The sequence below is a fragment of the Pleurodeles waltl genome, chromosome 5 (genome assembly GCF_031143425.1).
Source record: "Pleurodeles waltl isolate 20211129_DDA chromosome 5, aPleWal1.hap1.20221129, whole genome shotgun sequence".
In the NCBI taxonomy this organism is placed as follows: domain Eukaryota; kingdom Metazoa; phylum Chordata; class Amphibia; order Caudata; family Salamandridae; genus Pleurodeles; species Pleurodeles waltl.
The window spans coordinates 690,046,205-690,070,652 of NC_090444.1; the positions used below are offsets into that span (position 1 = coordinate 690,046,205).

At 43.5% G+C, this 24,448-nt stretch overlaps 1 protein-coding gene across 1 annotated transcript in view; it reads right to left on the bottom strand.

The window, feature by feature from the left end:
• RPF2 (ribosome production factor 2 homolog) overlaps positions 1 to 24,448 on the bottom strand; it is an 84,276-nt gene that overhangs the window by 52,337 nt on the left and 7,491 nt on the right. Inside the window, exons 2-3 of the mRNA XM_069234605.1 lie at positions 14,392 to 14,524; positions 8,042 to 8,079 (exon numbers count right to left, since the gene is read on the bottom strand). Of these exons, the coding sequence (XP_069090706.1) occupies positions 8,042 to 8,079; positions 14,392 to 14,524 (171 nt within the window). The remainder of the gene's footprint in view (positions 1 to 8,041; positions 8,080 to 14,391; positions 14,525 to 24,448) is intronic.

Consider the following 24,448-nt stretch of genomic DNA (forward strand, 5'->3'; position numbering starts at 1 on the left):
GGAAAGTTTATTTATACCGTTTGCGTTCCCATTAAGAGGCTGATTTTAAAGTTTGGTGGAGAGGGTATTCCATCGCAACAGAGACCAAACTCACAGTTCACCTACCTAATTTAGCAGCGGGAAGACCTTAAGTATGGTGACAAACAGAACCTACTCCAGCTCCATTGCCAGCATATTCCTCTGACAGTCCTGCGGAGTACAGGCCACTGAAATGTAGCCATTCGACTGTCCGTCAAATTTAGAGTTATCGGTCAGATGGCTTTTTTTTTTTTTTTTTTGCAGTCTGACCGCCGGATAAAACCGGACAGTGAGGGACTATAAAAATGTTAAAATGACCCCCACACCATGCAAGAAAACGTTCATGCTGCGTGGGGGACGTTAGTTTTTACTTTTTTCACAAACAAAACCATGATGGCAGTTCCTCCCAATGTTAGCACATGTTTGCAAGACAGACTGACAGACACACACAACTACACCTGGGGGACAAGATGTCCACCAGGGTGACAGAGTGATTTACTCCATTGCCATGACTGACATTACCCCGTCCTCCACACTTTAAATCAGGCTTTTTTTTTTTTTTTTTTGGTCAAACGTGTTGTGGGCTTTTAACCACACCCGTCACTTTCACTCGTTCATGGGTTGGGATTTAAAAAAAAAATCTTTGTCATAATGCTTGTCTGTCCCTTCTTTGGTGGTTTTGTTGCAGACTGTCCCTGTTACATGGATAATTGCACGACTGCAGATACGTTTGACTGCAAGCAAACTTTCTCTGTCCTTCGTGCTAATGCTCATAATGGCCATAGCACTTTGAATCGGCTCGCTTATGTCAACTGTTTTACTTTTCATCTTTAAGTTAAGTGGCAAGAAAAGTCCAATTAGGAAATTACAACGCTAATAGCTCTAACTCAAGCAAATGCGAAACCCACTGCATTGTAAATGCTTGTTATTCTAACTGATTTAGTTTTCTTTTGTTTCCATTAATCAGCATTTCAGCAGCATTACAAAGGATAAGAACAGATATAGTAGGTGGGTTCTTTGAACTTACACTAACTTCTTGCACAGCATATGCACACTGGAATAATTTAATGTCTTCTCACACAAGTAGAAAAAGTGTTCATTAATCAAGTTGATGACACCAAATACACAAGGACCATTAGCTTTAGACTGGCAACATGTAGGGAAGCTTTGTATATACAGGCCACAATCGAAAACGGACGATAAGTTTGTAGGAACGAGTAAATGCAGACATGTGTTTTTGTTTAAGAATGTATGGGATTTTATGCTAAATGGACAAGACCCCACTGTGCCTGGTGTATATTACATTTGTGGAAACAATGCTTACAACAAGTTGCCATAAGATTGGTATGGCACATGCTATTTAGGAGGGTTTTTGTCCAAAAATATACACCTAAACATTGACAATCCAGCAAGGATTGAGAGACTTAAAATGATGTTTAGAAGAGAAGTGAGTAGTTCAGAGATTACTGGAGATAATCGTTTAGCTTTTATTCCATGAGTAGGTGTGATATTGAATGACAGAGAAGGAAGTTATCAACGATTGTAGATAAGATGTCAACTGATTTTTCAGGTGCAATGCTCCTAATGGACATGGAAATGGTTGCAGTAAGGTCAATAGCCTTGCGTTAGACATTTTTTTGACAAAAGAAGGCAGATTGTCGAATTTTGAAGTCGCAATATTGTTGCACGTACATACCTGACAAACGAGAATTCTAATCTGACAAGTGTGAAAAATGACTTGAATGACCTGAAACATTTGGGTAACAATAGGTGAGACATTTTCAAAAAGTAGGATCCTGGGTTGGAGATTTGGATGCGAGAAAGACCCTGAAACCTTTATTGAGTTTGACTGTGTGTAATTTGAATTTTACAAGATTTCTGGTAAGTGCAAAACAGCAAAAGATAGACAGAGGAGGGAAGGGATTGAAATGGAGAATATGAGAAACCTATTATAAGACTTTGAAGAGAAGTAAAAATTACTGCAGACCCAGACTTGTGTTATTAGACTATAAGATTTTGATTTGTTTCATTGAATATGAGAATGTTCTTTTGTGACTGCATAAATTGCCGTCACAGGAGGGACCGATGGAGATCAAATGCTACTAATACGTTAGTGGCATAGAAGTTAGCAAGTGGCAAATTAAAAACCTTCAATTAAAAAGCCTAAGAGAAATCAACACGAAATGCAAAATGTGTCCATTAGAAAAATGGAGGACAATGTGGCCTCCATTCGTATTTGACATGTTTGCCAGAAAAGGTGTTGTGCATTTATATTCAAGTGAGTTACTGACATGAATAAAAGCATTATTTAGTGAAATAAACAGAGATGACAAGCATATTATGAGTATTAAATGAACCTGAATCAATTGGGCGCAATAGGATTTAAGTGTATTAATTGCATTAATAGGTATTTAGACTTTCTTAGCTCAACTAGGCAGGAAGATTAATTTTTGCAGCAGTAGAGGAAAAATGCATGTTCCCTCTGCCCTGAATTAATTCTTAGGTTGTGGACATATTGGTGAATGTCCAATTGTATTAAAGACCAAGAACATGTTTCGATGTTAATAAATAGAACATTTGTTCTCGCTGTCAAACAAGATAGGAAGCTTTATTACTGTCGTATGAAAATTGTTCAACTCATCCTGTGTACTGTGGGAAAGGATCCTGCAGTTGCAATCAACAGAAAAGTATCATATTTGGCGGAACTGTATGAATTAATCGAGCTGATTTACATCTTCCCTTAGAAAATCCAGAACAGTTGCAACTTTGATGGTGTCAACAGTTACCACTGGGTGCTGGTTATTGTGTGCAAGATGAGCCCACCTGGAGGATCAATCAAAAGCTAGTGGACAATCCTACTTAGAGAGAGACTTTTGAAACAGTCAGGCAGTCGGTCAGAGTCTGGCAGAGCTCTTCTTCGGAGTCCATGCGATCACCTCCTGTCGCTCTTCAAGTCTTCGACCATATTTAATCTTTGAGTTTCCTTTAGTCTTATATGTCCCTTTTATTTCTGCTGTTCCATACTAATATGCCCAATAATTCTGAACTGCTGACTTTCCCTATGCACAGCCTATGCTCTGCACTTTCCTTGTGCTGCTGTCTAATAATGCTTCGAAACTGAATGCGCTGCTTGATGAAACTTTCCTGTCTGCTGTCTCATGAGGAGAGGTATAATCTCTAAAGTGGTTTCTCATTTCCTTTTCAGCTTTGATGATTACACCGGTGTATTTTATTTTATAGTGAGTCACCCTAATTAGATGTTTTTTTACAAATTATTTTTGTCTCTTCTTTTGTTTTGTTCGTGTGCATTAGTCCGTCTCCACACATGCAAGTCCAAATTTGTGTTAGTGATAAGGATGGCCCAGTCCTGAAAACCGATTGTAAATTTGAATTTTGTCTATTTACTGTTGCCACTGCTCTTTGCTTTGGCCACTGAACCCCTGGCTTGGGCCTGCTCGGGCATCCACTTACCTGGCCTGAAGGTAGGAGGGCACTGTCATAGGACAGCTCTGTATGTTGATGATCTTTTAATCTTCCTGAAGGATGCACATAATGAGCTAGAGGGGGCCAAGGCCATGCTAGAATACTTATGAAGGTTGTCCGTGTTATGTAGAATGTTGGGAAGTTGCTTGGCAACAGGTAGTAGAATGTAGAATTATAGTAGTATGTAAGGCAGAAGGCAGCTGCTGCTGTGATCTGCCAGGGCTGGATGTATTTATCTTCTGTCAAGAATAAAGCAGAAAACAAGAAAGGAGAAGTGTGCTTTTTATTGGCGACGAGGATGGGATTCGAACCCACGCGTGCAAAGCACAAGAGATTATGTTTCAATAATGCCAATTTCCTTTTTGCTGTAAAAATAGCTCCAACCAATGCCTCTAAATAGGTTTCAAAAGCCTCTTGCCAGTCCTCCCAAGACATACATGGTTCACCAGGAACAGGTAGAAATGTGGCTGGAGGTGCTGTAGCCTGCATTGTCAAATTCCACAGTACCTAAAATAATACACTTGTTCCTTCAAACCACCCCACAATTTACCAAAATAACAAATTAAAACAATAAAAGTAGTCGTTGTCGTCTAAGTGCTTCCACTTTGAAGAAAAAAAAAAAAAAAAAAAAAAAAAAACACCTATTGGAGAGAAAAAAAAACAAAAAAAAAAACACTTCAAAATGTAAATGTCCACAAAAAAAATTAAAAAATAATTAAAGTACAATTACCCACCACACATCGATTTCAGGAAGAGAAACAGCAAACAGAAAAAATGCTTTCTTCTTTTTCATTTGTTCCCTTCTGTAAAACACCTGTTCCAACGCTGATATGAGACCGTGCCACCATGATGTTCTTATAACGTTAATAAATCGCGCACCACACTTCCTCGTTCTCAATCGTAACGTGTTTGCGCAAACACGTTACAGCCAAACCTACGCGCAAATATGCCAACACGTTGCTATGGGTATAGCCACGTCAACACTAATAAGTTATTTCAGTGCCGACACATTGCCCTGGTGCCGAAGCATGCATACGTCACTTCCTCGTGGCTGCGGCAGACGTACGAGCGTACGTGCTAATTGACGGGGGGAAAAAAAAAAATATATCGTGCTAGCTCGCCGCTAGTTGAATTACGCCTCTGGAATCCTCACGATCTTCAAAGTACAGCAGCGTTGGCAGAGCTAACGCACGGTAAGCGACGTGCACGCTGCCAATCTCCGTGATGAAAGGCATAACAGTCTTCAGAACAAACAAAAAAAAAATTACAGCAAAATATCCTTCCTTTGTGTCCATCCAATCGATAGTATGTATGTCCTTGTCTTGGCACTCGGAAATACCACCACCTTAGATGGTCACGCCACCACAGGTACAAATTCTTGCAAAAGATGTCCAGTCCTCAAACAACCAGACTATCTCAACCGAGTGCCACTGTCCGCGTCCATATGCTGTTCTTGCTGCTGTTACACACGTCTCCTCTTCTGGACACTGCCTCAACAGCTCGTGGCCTTCACTTGTATTGTGCCAGGGCACTCACACAATTGTATCCCATCCTCGTCGCCAATAAAAAGCACACTTCTCCTTTGTTTCTTGTTTCCTGCTATATTCTTGACAGAGGATAAAGACATCCAGCCCTGGCAGATCACAGCAGCAACTGCCTTCTGCCTTACAAACTACTACAATTCTATATTCTACTACCTGTTGCCAAGCAACTTCCCATTAGTATAATTTAATTCAATAATAGGTTATTCAATGTGGGATTCAGATTAGGTGCAGTTACTTATTTGATTGCGGTGCTCCTTCAATCTGAAAGCTCAAAATTCATTTTACGTATAAATGTGGAAGAATACAATTGGTGAGACTTTGATAGCTCCAGGCTGATGTAACATATGAATTGTGAGCAAGAGTGAAACAACTTCATTTTTGGAAGAAAAAAAATCATAAGCAGATAGAGGGCTGCCATTGACGAGTGAAGAAGTAAGTAATAAATCAATGCTCCATGATAATAATTAGAAGTCTTTCAAACTCGTATTTAAATGGACTGCGACAATACACAGATCTTATTCAGGATGTAGTTCCAGAACTAGTCCGAATATGTGGAAGAGGCAATAAAATTGTATTCTCATGATTTTGTGATACAGCTACAACAGTCTTTTTTACGGTACGCCTAGTTTACAGTCCGTTTCCTCCATAATGCTGGAAGGGATACTTGAATACATTTCCTGAGCACAAAGGAAAAACATTTTTTGTAAGTCCAGGAATAGCCCAGTCTGCCTGTGCCCTTCAGGCCACATGCCTATCAGTTTCTCTTCATGCAAGTTCATTTACTCTATAGGCATAAAGAGAAAAAAGGTGGTTTAAAAGAAGGGAGGTTGTGGGCATTAGAAAGAGGAAAGCATATTCCATTTTCGTGAATATTGTGTGCTGAAATATTCCACTTTGGCCAAAATAAAAAAATAAAATAAAAAAAAAATCTTTAGGAACGCCTATTGCAAAGGCAGCGACTCATGACACTTTATGAAGAGTGGTGAAGATAATTGTCAAAATGGCTTAATGTCTTAAGAAGTAGACGTCTGATGCAGAATGTGCACAAACACCCAGTGCTGACATTCACATGGCTGGTTTGTAGATCATACCTAGAGGAATGAATATGGTGCTGAAAAGGCAGGCACTGTAGGGCAACACTACATCATCACGACTAGCATAATTAGGATTCATCCTATGTTATCTAAAGAACATCAAAGACAGCCTACCATAAAAAATCAAAACAATATGGAGGCCGACAGCCAGTGTCAGGGCAGCCACAAGTAAACTGTCTGGGTTAAAAAAAAAAAAAAACACACAACACAATCTTTCTGAATTTCTAAATGCTTCGATTGTTAAAATATTAGATATGCAAATGTCTGCCCTCGATCTAATTAATAACAAAGAAAAACAGAACTTCGGTACTGTCCTGAAAAAGCCCAAGATTAGCTACAGGTTAGCTTCCCAGTAACCAAGCAATTAAGCTCAGCAATGTTTAGCACAAAGCTTTTCCAACGGTATGGAGGGTCATGCTTTTGTGAGGTAATGTAAATAGGAAAGGTGGCACGTATGCAATACCAGCAAAGCTCCACAGACTGCAATGTGTTGGGCAAACGGGGAGATATCAAGACTGCATTTGAGTAAATCATTTTGAGGTTAAGAGGTACTACCAGCAAAGCAAAATGATTACTTTTACCCCGTAGGATACAGAAACCACTACCAGTCACCAGATGGATGAGCTTAAAACTGTACTTGCAGTAGCCTCAGAATGATTGATTAACTTTAGGTGCTTTTCAAAGCCACCGAAAAAAAGCTATGTGATCTTTTCTTTATCGTCCCTCCCTAACTCAATCAGGCTGAGACTCCCAGGGGATAAATACACACAGAGACAACCCAAAAGAGAAAATATGATTCTACCAACTCAAAACTGAGAAAAAGAAAAACGGACAATTGAACTGGACCGAACTCAGAGCAAATCCACTAACTAGGTTAGTTTGATGGCATCCCATTACAGACTTGATTCATTAGATTCCTAGTAGCTACGATTACAACATTCCTTTGATACCCTATCAAAGTTCAGTTTCGGAAATATAAAATTGGTAACACATAAATGTGCAGAAAGGATTAGAAAAAGCAATCTGCAGCCCTTTAAAGATTAGGCCCAAGAACGACGATCTTTCTCCTGGGTATAAATACCAATATTTCCCAAATAAATAGGTTTCCACAGTTGCAAGTTTGTCTAACACTGATACTTTGCTGCCACTTCTAATTAACTGGATATCTAATGCCACAGCCAGCAGTGGAAACACATTTAAATGAAAAAAGACAATGTCTACTCAGTGAAGTGCCAGTTTGTAAAAGCCATAGTCAAAGTATCCGCTTCGGTCTTGGATGATCTCACCTTACAACTTTAGGAGGAGCCAAGTTAATACAGAGGGATTCCGTTTGGAATCAACATGAAAAGCTGATCTCTATGAAAACATACTGTCCATGGCAGCAAGTGTTTTGTGTGATTTAGGTCAGGACAGAACAAATTCTATCTAATGCAAATTTTAGTGATGATATGATAAACTCAAAGTGAAGCTGCATTACTGTTAGAAAATAATTAAAAGTGAGACTAGAAAAGAAATCAAAGCTGCTCTGTTGTGTGTAGGAGTCTTCGTATGTATAAAACATGTGGTCTTTACTGAACAGGAAGGTATGGAGCACCGTACACATGGGGTTTATACTAATAGATGACTAAGGCAGAAAGAGGAGTCGGGACACCAAGAGTGAGGTGTTAAGGTGGAGCGGTGAATGGTGAAGGGTGCCGGGGTGAGGCTGTCTGGGAGGATAAGACAATTAGGGAAGCACCAGAGCTGAGAGTTTGAAAGAAGGTGCGACGAGGTGGAACTGGACCCCTATGAACAAAATCCATCCACTCCCACTCAAGGATTATTTTTTACACATATTTGACTAATGTACTACAGATCCCACAATCAATGTACACAACACTAAAATTAGGAAGCATTACTTACTTTTTATATAGAACAGCATTGGGTTTTTTCAGAGCGTACTGCAAATAGAAATGTATGTGGTTAAAAAAAAAAAAAAAAAAAAAAAAAAAAGAGGGTGGTCACATTCCAACTATTTAGTTCATTTGAGATTCTCTCCTCTCTAAGTTCGCCAGTCATCAGACACCTTGTATTTCTAGCATGCAGATAACCAGCAGGACAGCTACGGCTACTGCTTCTGCTCTCTCAATTTGCTTAACACATGCACTTGATTTTCTGTTCATTCCAAGTTCTAGTTGCCCGTATGCTAGATTCTCAATTCGTAAGCTATCATGAGGACAAACCAATCTACTGAGTGTGGCGGTTGCTCTTTCATAATTATAAAGCAAGTCTGTAGTTGCATCCCCATGAGTTGCCCCTTAATGCTTCACTAGAACTACACATCTAATAAATAAATATTAGACTGAAAACGTATTTATTTTAACCTCTCTATAAAAAAGTATGTTCAGACCATAGAAGCATCGCCACAAAAAATATTCAACTCCTGTTGAGAGTAAACTTTAATCTTAAAACACTTATTTAACTTTGTGTGATGTGAATTCATTTGCTGGCACACCAATATATTCTTTGAAATATGAGTTTATAGGCTAGGTCTTAATAAAATTACCTGGCTGTTACATTATTCAATGTCAGGACTGGAGACGTGGATTACACTATCAATCCCTTCACTTTTATCAACAGCAGCCAAGCAAGGAGACACGTACAAAAAACAACAAAAAAAACAAAAAAAAACACTTAATTTCCCCTTTTAACATTTGGGAAAGGATAACAGTTACTCAAACATTAGTAACCAATCAACAGTCTCTAGCCCAATGATAGTTCGTTGATTTTGCCACCTCCTTTTTCTTCGCTACTCCCGAAACTAAGCTAAGTGCCCCTGGTCATTTTTACTTTCTCGTTTATTGGTCATTAATGCATGATTTGCTGTGTTTTGTTGTACCTGCTGGGTCGGTTAACAGTGCGTCCGCTGAAACGCTTTCCGCTCCTCAGCGGCAGTGCCCTTTGAAGTACTTGAGGGCTGACACGGTGTGGTCCTTGGACCACTAGTTAGGCGCATAGTGCGATCTTCGCACCCTTTGTCTATGGGCTCCCATATCAGCACGCACAGTACGAAGGTGCCCAACAGTAAAGATACCAGCACTGTCGACAGGGTGTCAGATAATGTGTTTTTGTCCCCTTATGTCTGGAGCGCTATACCCCTTATCAGGGTCTGTATTATTTGCTTACGAGATAACGCCCTAATGGTAGGTTGCAAATGACACCAGCCCAGGCGGTTAGTGCCCCCTAGAAAAGCATTTGTCGTATTTGGTTTCCTGCAGGGAATTCCGTTTGACTGCCCCCCTGGGCTGCCTGAATTACCTGGCTGGGAGACCCCCACTTATTACTGCCCTCTATAACGATCTGGAACCCCCAGGGCCTATGAATCTACACTGGTGGCCCAGTAAGTACTTACCATCTGGCTGGGAGATCTACATAGGTACTTACCTCACTATGAGTGACGCAGCGGAGACCTACACAAAGGAGGAGCATGCAACTTACCTTCAATAGATGACAACTTTTGCAGAATCATGGCTGTCTCCATTTTGACTGCGGTTAAGCAGGTTGCGACTCATGGAGTACGCATGGAGAGCCGAGTAGATCTCTCCGCCCTGAAGGAAGACACTCTTGGGCTCACGCCCCCCCATTACCTCCGGGTTCTGCTAACCATCCTGCACTACCTAATCCTAAAAAAAAAACAGAAGAGGGACCCCAGCCCAGGTGTTGACATGGACGCGTTTGATAAGTTAAAGAGTGCCTTGATGGCCTGGAGCCTTCTCTCGGATTCAGATGCCCAAGTACCTAGCCCTTTGGGGCTCCAACTCCCCAATCCACCCCCCCCCCCCCCACACCTCCAACCTACCACCCCACCCAGGTACTCCTCCTTAAGACACAGACTCCCATCTGGTTTGGATGGGGACCAAGATGTGGGGTCCTGTCCTTGGCTCCCCTCTACCCAGACTCATACCTCAGAATCCCCAGCCAATGATACCCGCCCCCAGGAGACATCGGATTTCCTCGAACCAGACTTGTTACCCCTACACCTCTGCTTGGCTGAGTTGACCCCAGCAGACAAAATCATGACTTATGTTGCGGGGTGGCTCATGAAGCATCCAGATAAGGAGGTCCACAACCGCCTACGTGCGAAAGGCCCCCGCCTGACTCATGGCGATGTCCCCTGAGATTGAGGAGTGCATGGCTACTTACTTTCCTGGGAAAGTTTATGAGTGCACCCAAGAAGGGGAAATAAACAAGTCCAGGAGGGCTTGCCAGGACAAGCTTCTGGATGTTTCAGGCCTGCTCACCCATATCCTGGATACAGTGGAAGACGCCAAAGCGCCTGGCACCCTCATCTCCCGAGACATACGATCAAGCTGGGTCAAAAAAAGCTCTTATCTTTCTGGGCAACGCAAACTGGGCCATATCAACAGAAAGACTACGTTTGCTCCTCAAAGACAGACTGCGGGATTTCACCACATCAGAGGTGGGCCCAGTCGCCCAAAGGGTTATTTGGCGACCCATTTGTCCGTGAGCTGGCTGAATCTGTGCAAACCTTGTACTTGCTGGACAAACCACAAAGTCAATTAGGCGCATCTTTACCCAAAGGATTTTCTCTGGAATTGGCTGAGACTGCAGGTGCTCGATCAGCAGCTCGCAACCAGCTTCCGGCAGAGGCTACTTTCAGAAGCAAGGACAAACCTGGAATGCGTCCAAATTCGGATCCTTCCATCCTACCAGACCATATCCTAAGCAGAGGGTGTCAAGAGATGGCCACAGTGGTGATGGCATCCACAGTTCCTCTCAAGGAGAGTGTCCAGTCATCATTCCATCACCAACTGAGACAGGTTATGGATGTTTCTTCCCAAATTGGAGTCTCTCACCTCCGATGCATGGGTGTTCCAAACTGTAAAGGGGTCCCATATTGACTTTATCGTCTCACCTACCCAAAAGGAAGCATCCTTTCCCACCGGTCTCGGCCGCGGACATGGAGCTGGTAGATCCAAGAATGTCAGAATACTGCAGCAAGGCACAAATGTAGAGACTTCTCCCCATCAGGCATGCTTTCCCGGCAATATATTCTTCGAGGACAAAAGGGACGATGGCCATAGGCTGGTCATCAACTTGAAAGAGCTCAATGAATGGCTGGTTTACTGCCACTTCAAGATGGAAGGGACCCATCTTCTACAGGACCTCCTTCAACTCAATGGCTGGATGGTACGCCTCAACCTCAAGGATGCCTAATAACGGTCCAATTGTTCCCCCCTCACCATCGGTTCCTCAAATTTCAATGGCAGGGACAGACGTTCGAGATTCCGGCATCCATTTGGCCTCTTGTCTGTCCCCTGGTGCTCTACCAAGGTAATGCGTTCAGTGATCAAATTCCTCAGGCATCCGCCTTCTTGTTTGCCTTGACGACCTCCTCTTGATGGATCAGTGCCCGCAGGTTCTGCAGTCCCACCTACAGATGGCGGTCTCCCTCTTCGAGTCTCTCGGCTTCATTATCAACGGCCATAAGTCAGTCCTTAGTACCTCCCAATCAATAGTGTTCTTGGGCTTTGTGGTGGACTCTGGGCCACACTCAGCCTTCCCTCGCAGAAGGTAAACAATATCAGACACTTGTTGCGCCTGATGACGGCCAAACCATCAACTTCCCTATGCCAGATCGCGAGGGTGGAAGGTCTGCTGTCATCTTCGATCCAAGCCATTTTCCCGGACCCTCTTCACTATCATGCCCTGCAACATCTCAAAGCTGTCCATCCCCAAAAGGCCTTACTTATTCTTAGGTAGTCTCCTTTTACAGCCGAAGCATGCGAGGAGATACAGTGGTGGCTTACAAACATGGGGGCATGGAATGGCTGGCTGATATTCAGTTCCCTCCGTGACACAGTCACGAGTCCGATGCCAGCAACTCGGGATTGGGAGCGACTTGTGGGGCCTTCCCCACCAGAGGACAATGGTCATCTCACAAAACGTCCATGCCAATCATTTGCTCCGAACTCCTAGCAGGCTTGTTCGCAGTCAAGTGCTGGACCAAAACCCAGGCAAAATACTGTGTCCTGCTAAAGACGGACAATGTTGCGGCAGTAATGTACATAAACCATCTAGGGGAGCATTCGCTCCAGAGCTCTCGGATCTGGCCAGGTTCTTCTGGTAGTAATGCCTCACGCACCAGGTTTCGATGATGGCAGAACACCTCCCGGGAAAAGCCAACCAAGCCGCCCATTGGCACTCTAGACATGAGACGCGCGAGTCTCTGGCAGCTGCACCCAGTACTCTTCCAAGCTCTTCAGGGCATCTGGGGCCAGTTCTCGGTGGACATCTTTGTGAAGCACCTGAATCACCAACTTCCCAGGTACTTCAGCTGGAGATCGGATCCCTAGGCAACGGACACTTTTCCACCATTCGCCATAACACGCCTCTCAGCCCAGGTGCAGAGACAGAAGGTGGACTTGGTGCCGATACAGACGATCTGGTATCCAGTTCTATTGCAACTTTCTTGGGATTTTCCAATCCCTCTACACCTCCTTCTGGATCTCCTCAGGGATCCGGACGGGAATCTCCATCCTCCAGTGCAAGCGGGGTCTCTATCCCTTATGGCCTGGAGGATTTTAGGGAATGCTTGAAAGTCCCAGGAATTTAGAAGCAGGCTGCATCGCTCCTCTCAAAGCGAAACAATACCATCAAACACTACCAGTCAGCATGGTCATGTTGGTTGGGCAGGTGTCACTGGCGACATTAGAATCCAGTGGGGGCAAATGTTCATGTCCTAAATTTTCTGGCCTCCTTTGCTTTGGAGGGCCTGGTGTACACATCGGGCAACACCTTCAGGTCTGCAATCTCAGCGGACACACGCCGGTAGGTGATCACCCAGTGGGAGAACATCCGCTAGCGAGGAAGCTCCTGGGTGGTATCAGATTATCCCTTCTCCCGGAACCCAGGTACTCAACTTTATGGGATGTCAAAAAGGTACTCACTCTTACTGTCATGGCAGGCCAAGAAGTATCTCTTCCAAAAAGAGCTTTCAGCCAAATTAGCCACCTTATTGTGTTTCACATCTTGAGGAAGAGTATCGGATGTCCGAGCTTGGACATTACAGGTATTCACCCCTGATGGGGTTACATTCCATATTTTGAGACAAACAAAATACAATTCACAAGTTGTCTCTTAACCTGCTTTTCCAGTTCCCATAACTGTGTGTGGTCCGAGGTATGAAGTGTTTCAAGGCTATGGTGGTGGATATCTACCCACATGGTGAGAGGAAATCATTAATTGCCCTCAGGAAGCATTTTCGGGAAGTCTCCTCTCCGACCATTACTAGAAGAGTGCGCTGGGTAACGCAAGAGGCTGGCATTGGCACAAAGATATTTGGTGCTCACTCAGTCAGAGGGGCTTTGGCTTCAAAGGCTTTCTCTCTTGGGACCCGCCTCGAAGACATCCTCGATGCTTCAGATTCGACCTTCAAGAGATTTTACTTTAAACCAGTTCATAATATGGCATCGCTTGTGGTGGGGAAGCTTTAAACTAGCATAATCCTTGCCTCTAGTCCTGACCGAACGAAAACTTTCCTAGCTACTTTAAGGGAAAGTTTAAATTCTATTGAGTTCACGGAGGGGAAAATTAACTCACCCATTATGGCATGCCTAATCCCTCCCTGGGGAGGGGGATTATCTTCGTACAGGTAGGCATCCTCTCTTTCTTTATTCTCCAAAAAAGTTGTGCTTATATGGGATCATGCTTTCGGTGTTAATCTCGTCAAGAAAGTGAGAATATGGACTGTGCTTATCTTCCTTTAGAATCTCATGGGTTAAAAAAAAGACTGAGGAAGCGTTTAGTCAACTTAGGTCGCATTAAGAAAGAGGAGACAGCAACACCTATGGTGATCTATAATGGGACTCAAGACTTGATTGGTTACGGACATTTGATTTACTGTTATCCTTTCCCAAGTGTTTATGGGAAATGAAGTTTTGCTTCACTGCTGTTGATAAAAAAGTAAAGAAAGTGAAAGCATCATCCTGCATGCATGTCCTTAATAGAATTGAAACTTTGTTACGATAGCTAGGATCTTTTTTATAGTAAGTTTTCTTTTGCTGCTATCTTGGATTCCAATGTTATGATTTTTTTAAAATTCAATTTAACATGGTAGATTAAATACTTCCAAATGAAGAATAATCATCTACACTAACTTTTAACTTAGTCAAACTGAAAAATCTTATCAGATTGAAGTGCCAGCTTTATTAGCTATGCTGGTACATATTCAGATCACCTAGCATACTTACAATGTCTTTCAGAGCTTGAGTCACTGTTGAATTTGCATTTCCACCTTTGATTAGCATGGCATTCTTGATGTTTTCTACAAGTTTGGGCTCCCTCTTCTCCAGGAATCTTTTGGCCCTTTTAGTTTTAGGTTTCCTATATGGAAAAAATAGTAACCATTAACGAAAACGTAAGTTACTCTATGAGACATTCTTGCCGCCATTACTACACCCTGGAAGGGGCGGCACACAGTTTTCAGGTAACAGAAAAGTGGTCACAAGGGTTGTATGTCCGAAAAACGCATGCCGTTACTCCAGTCATTACAATGAATGTGTCTTTAACACACATTCCTTTACCACGCATATCATTATAGTGACATGCCTTAGAGAAAGCGCTGGTCTGGGAGTGGAATAATTTACTATTCCAACACCAGTCTATACAACAGTATGGAAAGCATTGGACTTTAAAGTCCAATGCTGCTTTCCCTAAAGGCATATTGTTGTAATGACATGTATGATAAAGGGATGTGTGGTAAAGATGCATCCGATGTAATGACCGCGTTGTAAGTGCAGCGCGTGGTTTGGCCCTTGCAGTAAAGGCAGTTTCTCCTCCGAAGGTGCCTAAATTACTCCGAATTGCAATATGGAATGAATAACGAATCAAGGGCTTATGAGAAGGAAGGAGCAAGAAGCATTTTCTATTTCAATCAAATGTTTAAAAAAAACCTCAGGAGGTTTGTCAGGGTAAGCAAAAGCAAGGGTTTTACCTTCAAGAAGAGCGTGTTGGAGGGGTGTGGGCACTACAATGTGCATAGAAAAACTGAATGTGGATCACCACCAGTAACTGCATTAAGGATATATTAATTTTCTCATCTAATAACCAATAGCTTATTTAGTTTAATTTGGGGGAATTAACACATACAAATTGAACAATTCACACAAATTGCATAATAAACATTAAACGGGCGGGGTGGTACAATCTAGAAAATACATAGGAAAAAAAAAGTTAAATAACATTACTGTGCTCCCGAGCATCCCTTTCAGCCTGTGTCTTAAACACCATGCCAAATATAAAAAAAAAAAAATGTGAGCGCACAAAAACAAGCAATTCGTTGTTATCCAACTGAAAAAAAAACTTAAGGCAATTTGGTGTGGTCTAAAGGCCGGTCTACAGCAAATAGCCACAATCCATTTCCTCTCGTTTGAGTGATGCTGTGAAAGAAAAAGAAAAAAAGGAAAAAAAAAAAAAAAAAAAATCCGTTTGCCTCCGTTGCAGAATGGGCCTCATGAGAGGGACAGTAATCTGAAGTTGCTCAAGCTGGAGGCGACTTGCTACGAAAGATGTTGACTTGTAAAATTGTATGCCTGAATTTTATGAAAAGAGTTCTTCTTTTTGGATAAAAATTGCGCCACAAACATTTTCTACCCCAAACTTGGTTTAAAATCAGAAACGTCTCGGTCAAACTTCCTGGTACCATTTTACAAAAATAATATGTTATAACTTAGATTTCACACGGGGCATCCAAAAGCAATATTTTTAAACATTTCTGTAATACAGCTAAGAGCACGACGTGTCACATCTGCCTTTTCTAGTGCCTGAAACTATAGCCTAGTGAGATGTGCAGGCACAGCAGCAGAACAAATAACGGGATTACTATTTCACGTATAGTGCAAATACTTACCAAACTCTACAAAACAGGCCAATGCAAATTAAACTCAAGGAATGGTAGATAGGAGGGCAACGGAATGGTGACTATAATCTACAGCAGTGGTTCCCAACCTGTGGGCCGGGGACCCCTGGGGGTTCGCGAAGCCTCCTCAGGGGGTCCGCGGCTGCTTAAAAAAGTTAATATTAGGTCCCACCTATCAGTAATGACTCCTTGGGGGTCCCTGTGTTCCAATAATGATTCAGTGTGGGTCCCCGGGCTCCAATATTGATAAAATGGGGGTCCACAGAAGTCAAAAGGTTGGGAACCACTGATCTACAGCATGTATTCATCCTTTTAGATCCAGCCCCAAAAACCTCACCCAACGTCATGAAATGTATTTATCTCATTAGTAAGTCTGCAATCGAGGTCCTCTATGAATGCCAAACAAAAGAAGTCTTGAGTCAAGAAAAAAATATATCATCATCTTCTTTGTTTCATAAGTGCGTTGTTTAGCACACTATAGTGAAAACTGTAAAATGGAGTTCTGACGTCATGCATCTTCGGTCTGCAGAGTCAACAATCACTGGTATCTTCAGTTCTTTGTGGAGCAGTTAGTATGGCAAATCACCATTTTGACCTTAAATTCAAACACTGTGCAAAGAAACAACACACAGTCAGAGAGAACAAAGAACGTCAGACTTGGAGGCAACGGGGCAAGTCCAGGATAGAAAATCATTTGGTAACTAATGCAGAGCAGTGAGGTCTGATCCCATGAGTTGCTCAGAGGGAAAGGATGCAGCACACAGAATATCACAAGAGAGTACAGGACTTGATGTCCTCAAGACTATGGAAGCTGTTGCCATAGCACTAAAAGGCCCACACTAGCTGCAAACCAAACAATGACTGAGGAGACAAGTCCCAAACCACCATTTTAAAGACCCCCACAAAGATACACCTGTAGCACCAAAACCAGGCCACTTAGTGGAAGATACTGGAAGAGCCAGGAGAATTAAAACGTTTGCAGATATGTCAATAATAAAACTCTGAGAGCCATAGGCCAAATGTTTCAGAGGGGGAGAAAATAACAGTGTAGCAGGTAGGAGATGGTCTCTTTTAAATAAGATGCACAGACGGTGCACAAAAAAAAAAATATGTACAGAGCAAGTGGGGGTTTGGGCTGGTCGAAATGTCTTTTCCCACAAACTGTAAAATATTCCAGCAAACAACCATCAATATTCTGGTGCATGCCAATACACAACCCTGCAATACCATAAGAAAGACACTGCAGGAGGCATGTCTGATTACTCCATTAGTATGCAAGACCCCACTTTCTTCTTCCACAGCACTTGGTTTTAGTTTACACTTCACAAACTTTAAATGTCTTATCACAGATGAAAGCAATCCTTCTCGACTTTGCTGTGAACGATTCCCAACCAGTATGCTTCTTACCCATATCTTAGCTGTGAACAATAAGCCCATCCTCAGATAGTGTTCATTCCAAGAGCTGAATCACTGCATCTTTCACCTAGAGCCAGTCTCTGGATCCATGGCACCAGGGTAAGACACTAGTGGGCACCACCGACAAGGAGATACTAGAATGTACCATTATGTCTCAAAGTCAGGACCTCCCCACCCATATTCCACCAACTTAACTTACAGACAAGCTCTATGAATTGCATAGCAGAAAAAAACGGCCCCAATTCAGTTGCAATCACACATACCAAACATCAAACTGCAATAAGGTTCTTCATTGAGGTTTACATCGCAGCAGTACATAGGGAGTTTTCATTCTGGTGTATATTACCTGCATCAATTGTACTAAGGTTCTAAATGGCAATGGGTTGTATAAGGAAATGCTACACTCAAAGATGGTGCCAGCAATAACATGGAATCGAATGGTAACCTGTTACTCTACACACTAAGCCCGGGACAGGAGTATTAAGACAAGCTCTTAACCCCTTCGCTGCCAGGCCTTTTCCCCCTCCTGTGCCGAGCCTTTTTTTGGCTATTTAGGCCCTCATAACTTTTTGTTAACATAAGCTACCCACGCCAAATGTAAGTCCTTTTTTTCCAACATACTAGGGATTTTAGAGGTACCCAGACTTTGTGGGTTCCCCTGAAGGAGACCAAGAAATTAGCCAAAATACAATGAAAATTTATTTTTCTAAAAAATAAAAATAAAAAAAAATAAAATATATGGGAAAAAAGGGCTGCAGAAGGCAACTTGTGTTTTTTCCCCTGAAAATGGTATCAACAAAGGGTTTGCGGTGGCAAGATCACCATCTTCCCAGCTTTTAGGAACAGGCAGACTTGAATTGGAAAACCCAATTTTTCAATACAATTTTGACATTTTACTGGGACATACCCCATTTTTACTATTTTATGTGCTTTCAGCCTCCTTCTAGTTAGTGACCAAAATGGGTGATAAAACAATGTTGGATCCCAGAAAGCTTAACATTTCTGAAAAGTAGACAAAATTCTGAATTCAGCAAGGGGTCATTTGTGCAGATCCTACAAGTGTTTCCTACAGAAAATAACAGCTAAAATAAACAAATATTGAAATTGGAGGTGAAAACAAACAGCCATTTTTCTCCGCATTTTACTCTAACTTTTTCCTGCGATGTCAGATTTTTGAAAGCAATATACCGTTACGTCAGCTGGACTGTTCTGGTTGCGGCGATATATAGGGCTTGTAGGTTCATCAAGAACTCTAGGTACCCACAGCCAATAAATGAGGTGCCCCTTGCAATGGGTTTTTATTCTATACCGGTTATACAGCAATTCATTAGCTGAAATATAAAAAGTGAAAAATAGGTATCAAGAAAACCTTTGCATTTCCAAAATGGCCACAAGATAAGGTGTTGAGAAGCAGTTATTTGCACATCTCTGAATTCCGGGATACCCATACTAGCATGTGAATTACAGGGCATTTCTCAAATAGACATCTTTTTTTTTACACACTGCCTTACATGTGGAAGGAAAATATTTAGAGAAAGACAAGGGGCAATAACACTTGTTTTGCTATTCTGTGTTCCCCCAAGTCTCCCAATAACAATGGTACCTCACTTGTGTGGGTAGGCCTAGCGCCCACGAAAGGAAATGTCTCAAAACACAAGGTGGACACATCACATTTTTTCAAAGAACACAGAGGTGTTTTTTGCAAAGTGCCTACCTGGGGTTTTTGGCCTCTAGCTCAGTCCGCACCTGGGGAAACCTAGCAAACCAGCGCATTTTTGAAAACTAGACACCTAGGGGAATCCAAGATGGGGTGACTTGTGTGGATCTGACCAGGTTCTGTTACCCAGAATCCTTTGCAAACCTCAAACTTTGACCAAAAAAAAAAAACGAACGGTTTCCTCTCATTTCGGTGACAAAGTTCTGGAATCTGAGAGGAGTCTCCCGATAAAAATGGTACCTCACTTGTGTGGGTAGGCCTAGTGCCCACAAAAGGAAGTGTCTCAAAACAAATACAAAACTACCTGTTTTTTTGCATGGGGGCACCTGTGTTTTAGGTCCTGGGCTCAGCAGCCTACTAGGGAAACCTACCAAACCCAGACATTTCTGAAAACTAGACACCGAGGGAGTCCAGTGAGGTGTGACTTGCGTGGATCCCCCAATGTTTTCTTACCCAGAATCCTCAGCAAACCTCAAATGTAGCTTTAAAAAAAAAACATTTTCCCTACATTTCTGTGTGGGATCACCACACTGGGACACATTTCATACCACCCAATGTTCCCCTCAGTCTCCCGGTAAAAATGATACCTCATTTGTGTAGGTGGGCCAAGTGCTTGTGAAAGGGAAGAACCAAAAACATGTCGATATTGAGGGGGAACAGGGGATCCAAAGGGCAGTTTGCAAAAAAACATGTTTAGGCTGACAAGTGCAGCAGAATTTTTATCGGTATAGATGAGTCAATGCTGGGAGGTAGGAATTTTGTGTATTCCTGCAGATTCCGCAAGGTTCCATTACAAAAACGTTGCAAAAATGTGTGATTTCCAGCAAAGTTGGAGGTTTGCAGGGGATTGTGGGTACAAAAATGGTGCGGGTGTATGTGAAACACACCACCCTGGAATCACCCAGATGTTTAGTTTTCAGATGTGTCTAGGTCTTGTGGATTTTTCTACATGGCAGCGTCCCAAAGTCCATAAAGTGCAGCCCTCACCATTCCGTGGATCAGGAGTAATTGCCCATTCTGCCCACTAGTGGGCAGAACAACTTTGGCCCTATTTCTTTGGGGTGGGGGTATAGCCATACCCCCACCCTCTTATTTTTGGTGAAAAAAAAAACTTCCCTGACCTCTGGTGGTATGGCCCACAGTAATGTGCCACCATGGTGAGCAACCCTTACCCAAGGGGCTGCCTCCCTAAAGAAAACACATGCATACACACACACCAATCCCTGGTGCCTAAGTGGTTTCTGCCCCCATGGGGGGGCAGATTGCCTAACAAAAATTGGCCTATCTGCCCCCAAGGGGGGCAGAAATGGCCTAAAATAAATTTGCCCCCAGCCTGCCCCCCCCCCCTGCCTACGGGGTCGCTCCCCTTGCGTGACATTGGCGCAAAACAACAACAAAAATCCCCGGTGCCTAGTGGTTTCTGCCCCCCTTGGGGGCAGATCGGCCTAATTAAAATAGACTGATCTCCCCCCCCAGGGGGGCAGAAATGGCCTAAAATAACTTCCCCCCCCCCCCCCCCCCCCCCCCCCAGGGGAACGACCCTTGCCCAAGGGGTCGCTCCCTTATGCCAATTTCCTAATAAAAAGTAAATCCCTGGTGTCTAGTGCGCGTTTTAGCATCCGGATCGCTCAGAGGCTTCAAAGGGAAGGAAATTCCTTCCCTTTGGAGCCTCTCTGGCCTCCTCCACATGATTGTTAGAGAAATGCTTCGCATGGGAGGAGGCCTCTGTGGTTGTCAGCGCGTGATCGCGTACTGACGTCACAGGTGGGGGGGGGAGGGGAAGGGATTCCCCTTCCATCCATGACCAGGGGTGTGTGGGTGGCCCATGGGAGGAGAGCTAGGTGATCTCGTCCAAGGCACCCGGGAACCAGTGCCTTGGATGAGATCACCTCGTCCAAGGCACCCAACCGGTTAAATACCTTACATTACATACATTACAATAAAATCCAAGCTAGATTAACCATGCCCTCACCAGAAACGGTACCATGTGGAGCACCATTGGGTACATCAAGGCATTTAATTTACAATGCCTACATACAACTCCTAGCACTGGTGACCCATCAGCAGGTCAAATACCACATGATCATGGATGAGACACACATGAATGCCTGAAAAACACTCAGGGTTGGGTGAAGGAGGACTAGGTGTGCCAGAACTTAAGCTTTCCTTTAAGTTCTCCTCAAACTTCCTCAATCAGGACATCAACAACAGACACTTTCAATTAATGATGTCAAAACAGTTTCTCCTTCTCCTCCAAATACCCCAAAGAAGAATTGTAATTGTAATCGTATTTATATAGCGCTTACTAACCCTGACGAGGCGTCGAAGCGCTTTTCGATGAGTAGCACGCTACTCCGGTACCCAACAAGAATTAGTGATGGATTAGTATAATTTAATAAGGAGTACAGTTTTAGTATTATTATGAGTTAATTTGAGTTGCGGATATGAGAGTTTGTTAGTTAGATTGACTGGAGTAATGGAAGGGTGGAGGAGGAAAGAAATCCAGAAGTGTTAATTGGGAGTTTCCCCTTCATTTACTCAATCCAAAGGCTTGAGATGAATAAAAGGGGGGCGGAGGGGAAAGAGGATGTGGAAGGGTTAGGGAGAGCATAGTAGCAGGGTGAGATGAATGCAGGAGAATTTAGTAGGGTTGTGTGGGAGGTCACAGAGGTAGAGTGAGGTTTGGTGAGTTAGATGTGGGGGTGGAGGGATGAGCTTAGGCAGAGATATTTAGGAGATGAAAGTGGTCGAAGGGATTTGGGATGAGTCCGAGTGAGAATGGAGGATAGTTTGATAGAGACATGACATAAGAGTGATGAGTAGATAAGTGTGATAAAAAGAGAGCAGAAATTCATAGAAACATGCCAGGCACAGAAACAACATATACACATACATACACACATATATATATATATTTATACACACACAACTATACACACACATCTGCACATACAATACATAATTAGAATCATGGGTAAAAAATACTTAGTCGTCCATCCATCATCCTGGTAAAAGGCGGGAACTCCCCCACCTACCTCGAGGGTGGACGGGGCGTGGCCCAGCGGGCGGAGCCCACAGGTGCTCCACAAAGGGAGAAACCCTCCACTCTGTGTCTCCAGCAGAGGAAGACAGAACCCGCGCGTCCCAGTCAGACACAGACCACGCTCCAGCACATCATCAGCTCACCTCCAGGAAGGATTCCAGATCCCCTCCGCCATGGGATCTCTGAGCGCACAGCCCTGCCCCGCCCCATCCCTGCTAAGCCCAAGAGCCAGGGTGGGCCGTCCTTTCCAGAAGGTGAGCTTCAACCGCGGCATCTGCCGCGTCCACATTGTACACTAGGGGTACGTGATGGGCCACGGGGGCAAAACGTCTTCAGCAACCTTGTGTGCCTCCGGCAATGTCATTGCCACTAGTGCGTTCCAGCGGAGATGTCCTCGCGCCCCTGCGCATCAACAACTCACCACGCTAGTCGGCGGCAAACGCAGTGGGGTCGCCTTGGAAAGCTGTCCATCATCCTGGCAAGAGGCGGGAATTCCCCTACCTACTTCGAGGGTGGACGGGGCGTGGCTCAGCGGGCGGAGCTTACAGGTGCTCCACGAAGGGAGAACCTTCTACTCTGTGTCTCCAGGAGAGGAAGACAGAACCCCGCGCGTCACAGTCAGACACAGACCACGCTCCAGCACACCATCAGTTCACCTCCAGGAAGGACTCCAGATCTTCCTCTGCTATGGGATCTCTGAGCGCACAGCCGTGCTTCATCCTTGCCAAGCCCAAGAGTTAGGGTGGCTTGTCCTTTCCAGAAGCTGAGCTTCGACTGCGGCACCTGCTACGATTATGATTGTAAGTGCTTCCTTTGAGGTTTAGTTTCTGTAAAATGAGCATCGTGGCCTACACAACCGGAGTATTTTCTACGAGTATGTCAGTAAGCGTTACCTAGCATGTTTTATACGCCCCGTTTATATTCTACACTAAGGGTACGTGATGGTCCACGGGGTAAACGTCTCCAGCAACCTTGTGTGCCTTTGGCAATGTTATTGTTACTAGTGCGTCTTTGTGGAGATGTCCTCGTGCTTCTGAGCATTAACAACGCACCACCGGAATCGGCGGTAAACGCAGTGGGGTCGTTTTGGAAAGCTGTCCATCATCCTGGTAAAAGGCGGGAATTCCTTTACCTACTTCGAGGGTGGACGGGGTGTGGTTCAGCGGGCGGAGCTTACAGGTGCTTTATAAAGGGAGAACCTTCTACTCTGTGTCTCCAGGAGAGGAAGATAAAAAAAATTACCACAACTCTGAGACTGCCCCACAACCCTGTCTACGTAGGGACCCCCCAAAAAATTAATTCACAAACTAGAAATTAGGGTGCCAAAATCTGCCTGACCCTGGTGCCAGTCACCAGCAACACGATTCCAAACAATAACAAATAGATGTACCTAAGCTTCAACAAAAAGGCCGCTAGCAGGCCACAGAAAACCTCCCATCTGCTACAGACTCATAATGGAAGTAATACTAACCTACAGTATTTTCTGGGATAGACTTGGACTGCCAACAGTTATGCAAACAGCCAATATCATACAGAAAGTGCTAACCTGTGGGGAAAAGATGTCACAGTTTTCAATTTATAACAAAGGAACATGCATAACCAGACAGGCCTTGCTAACCAGACAACCTTTAAGCCGGTTATCGTCAAAGACTTGTGAACAATACCAATACTTACAGTGGGCTTTATGCCTGTGTATTGCTTACCACTGGATGACTTTGTTACTCATTTGCTTGCTCCTTATCCAAAGGCTTTTCTTCCTCTTCTTAAGTATGTCTCTTTCCAGAGGCACTGCTTTTTGAGCATCCTTTTGATTCGATGAGTTATCCTTCCACTGCTTACTTTTCAGAGAACTACTTTTTTCTTTTAGCAGTCCATGGCAGTGTATGTGTTCTTACTCTCTCCATGTACTGCTTTCCCTCTCACACCCCTTCCTCACGCTCTCTGTACTGTCCCTTCCACTCCCAAGCGCCTCCTTTTCTTCGTCCCTCTACAACTCTGTATATTATTCAGGTACATTTAAAAAATATATATATACATACACACACACACATTTATTTTTCAAATTACTGCTCGAAGATTAGCAGCCAACATCTTGGAATAGCAAATAAATAAAAAAAATTGTCAGATCTGTCATGTCATATGCCCACCAATACCAGTGGGTAAGTCAGCACACTGGGCTGCCATTACAGACACACACCAAGCATATAGTCTATC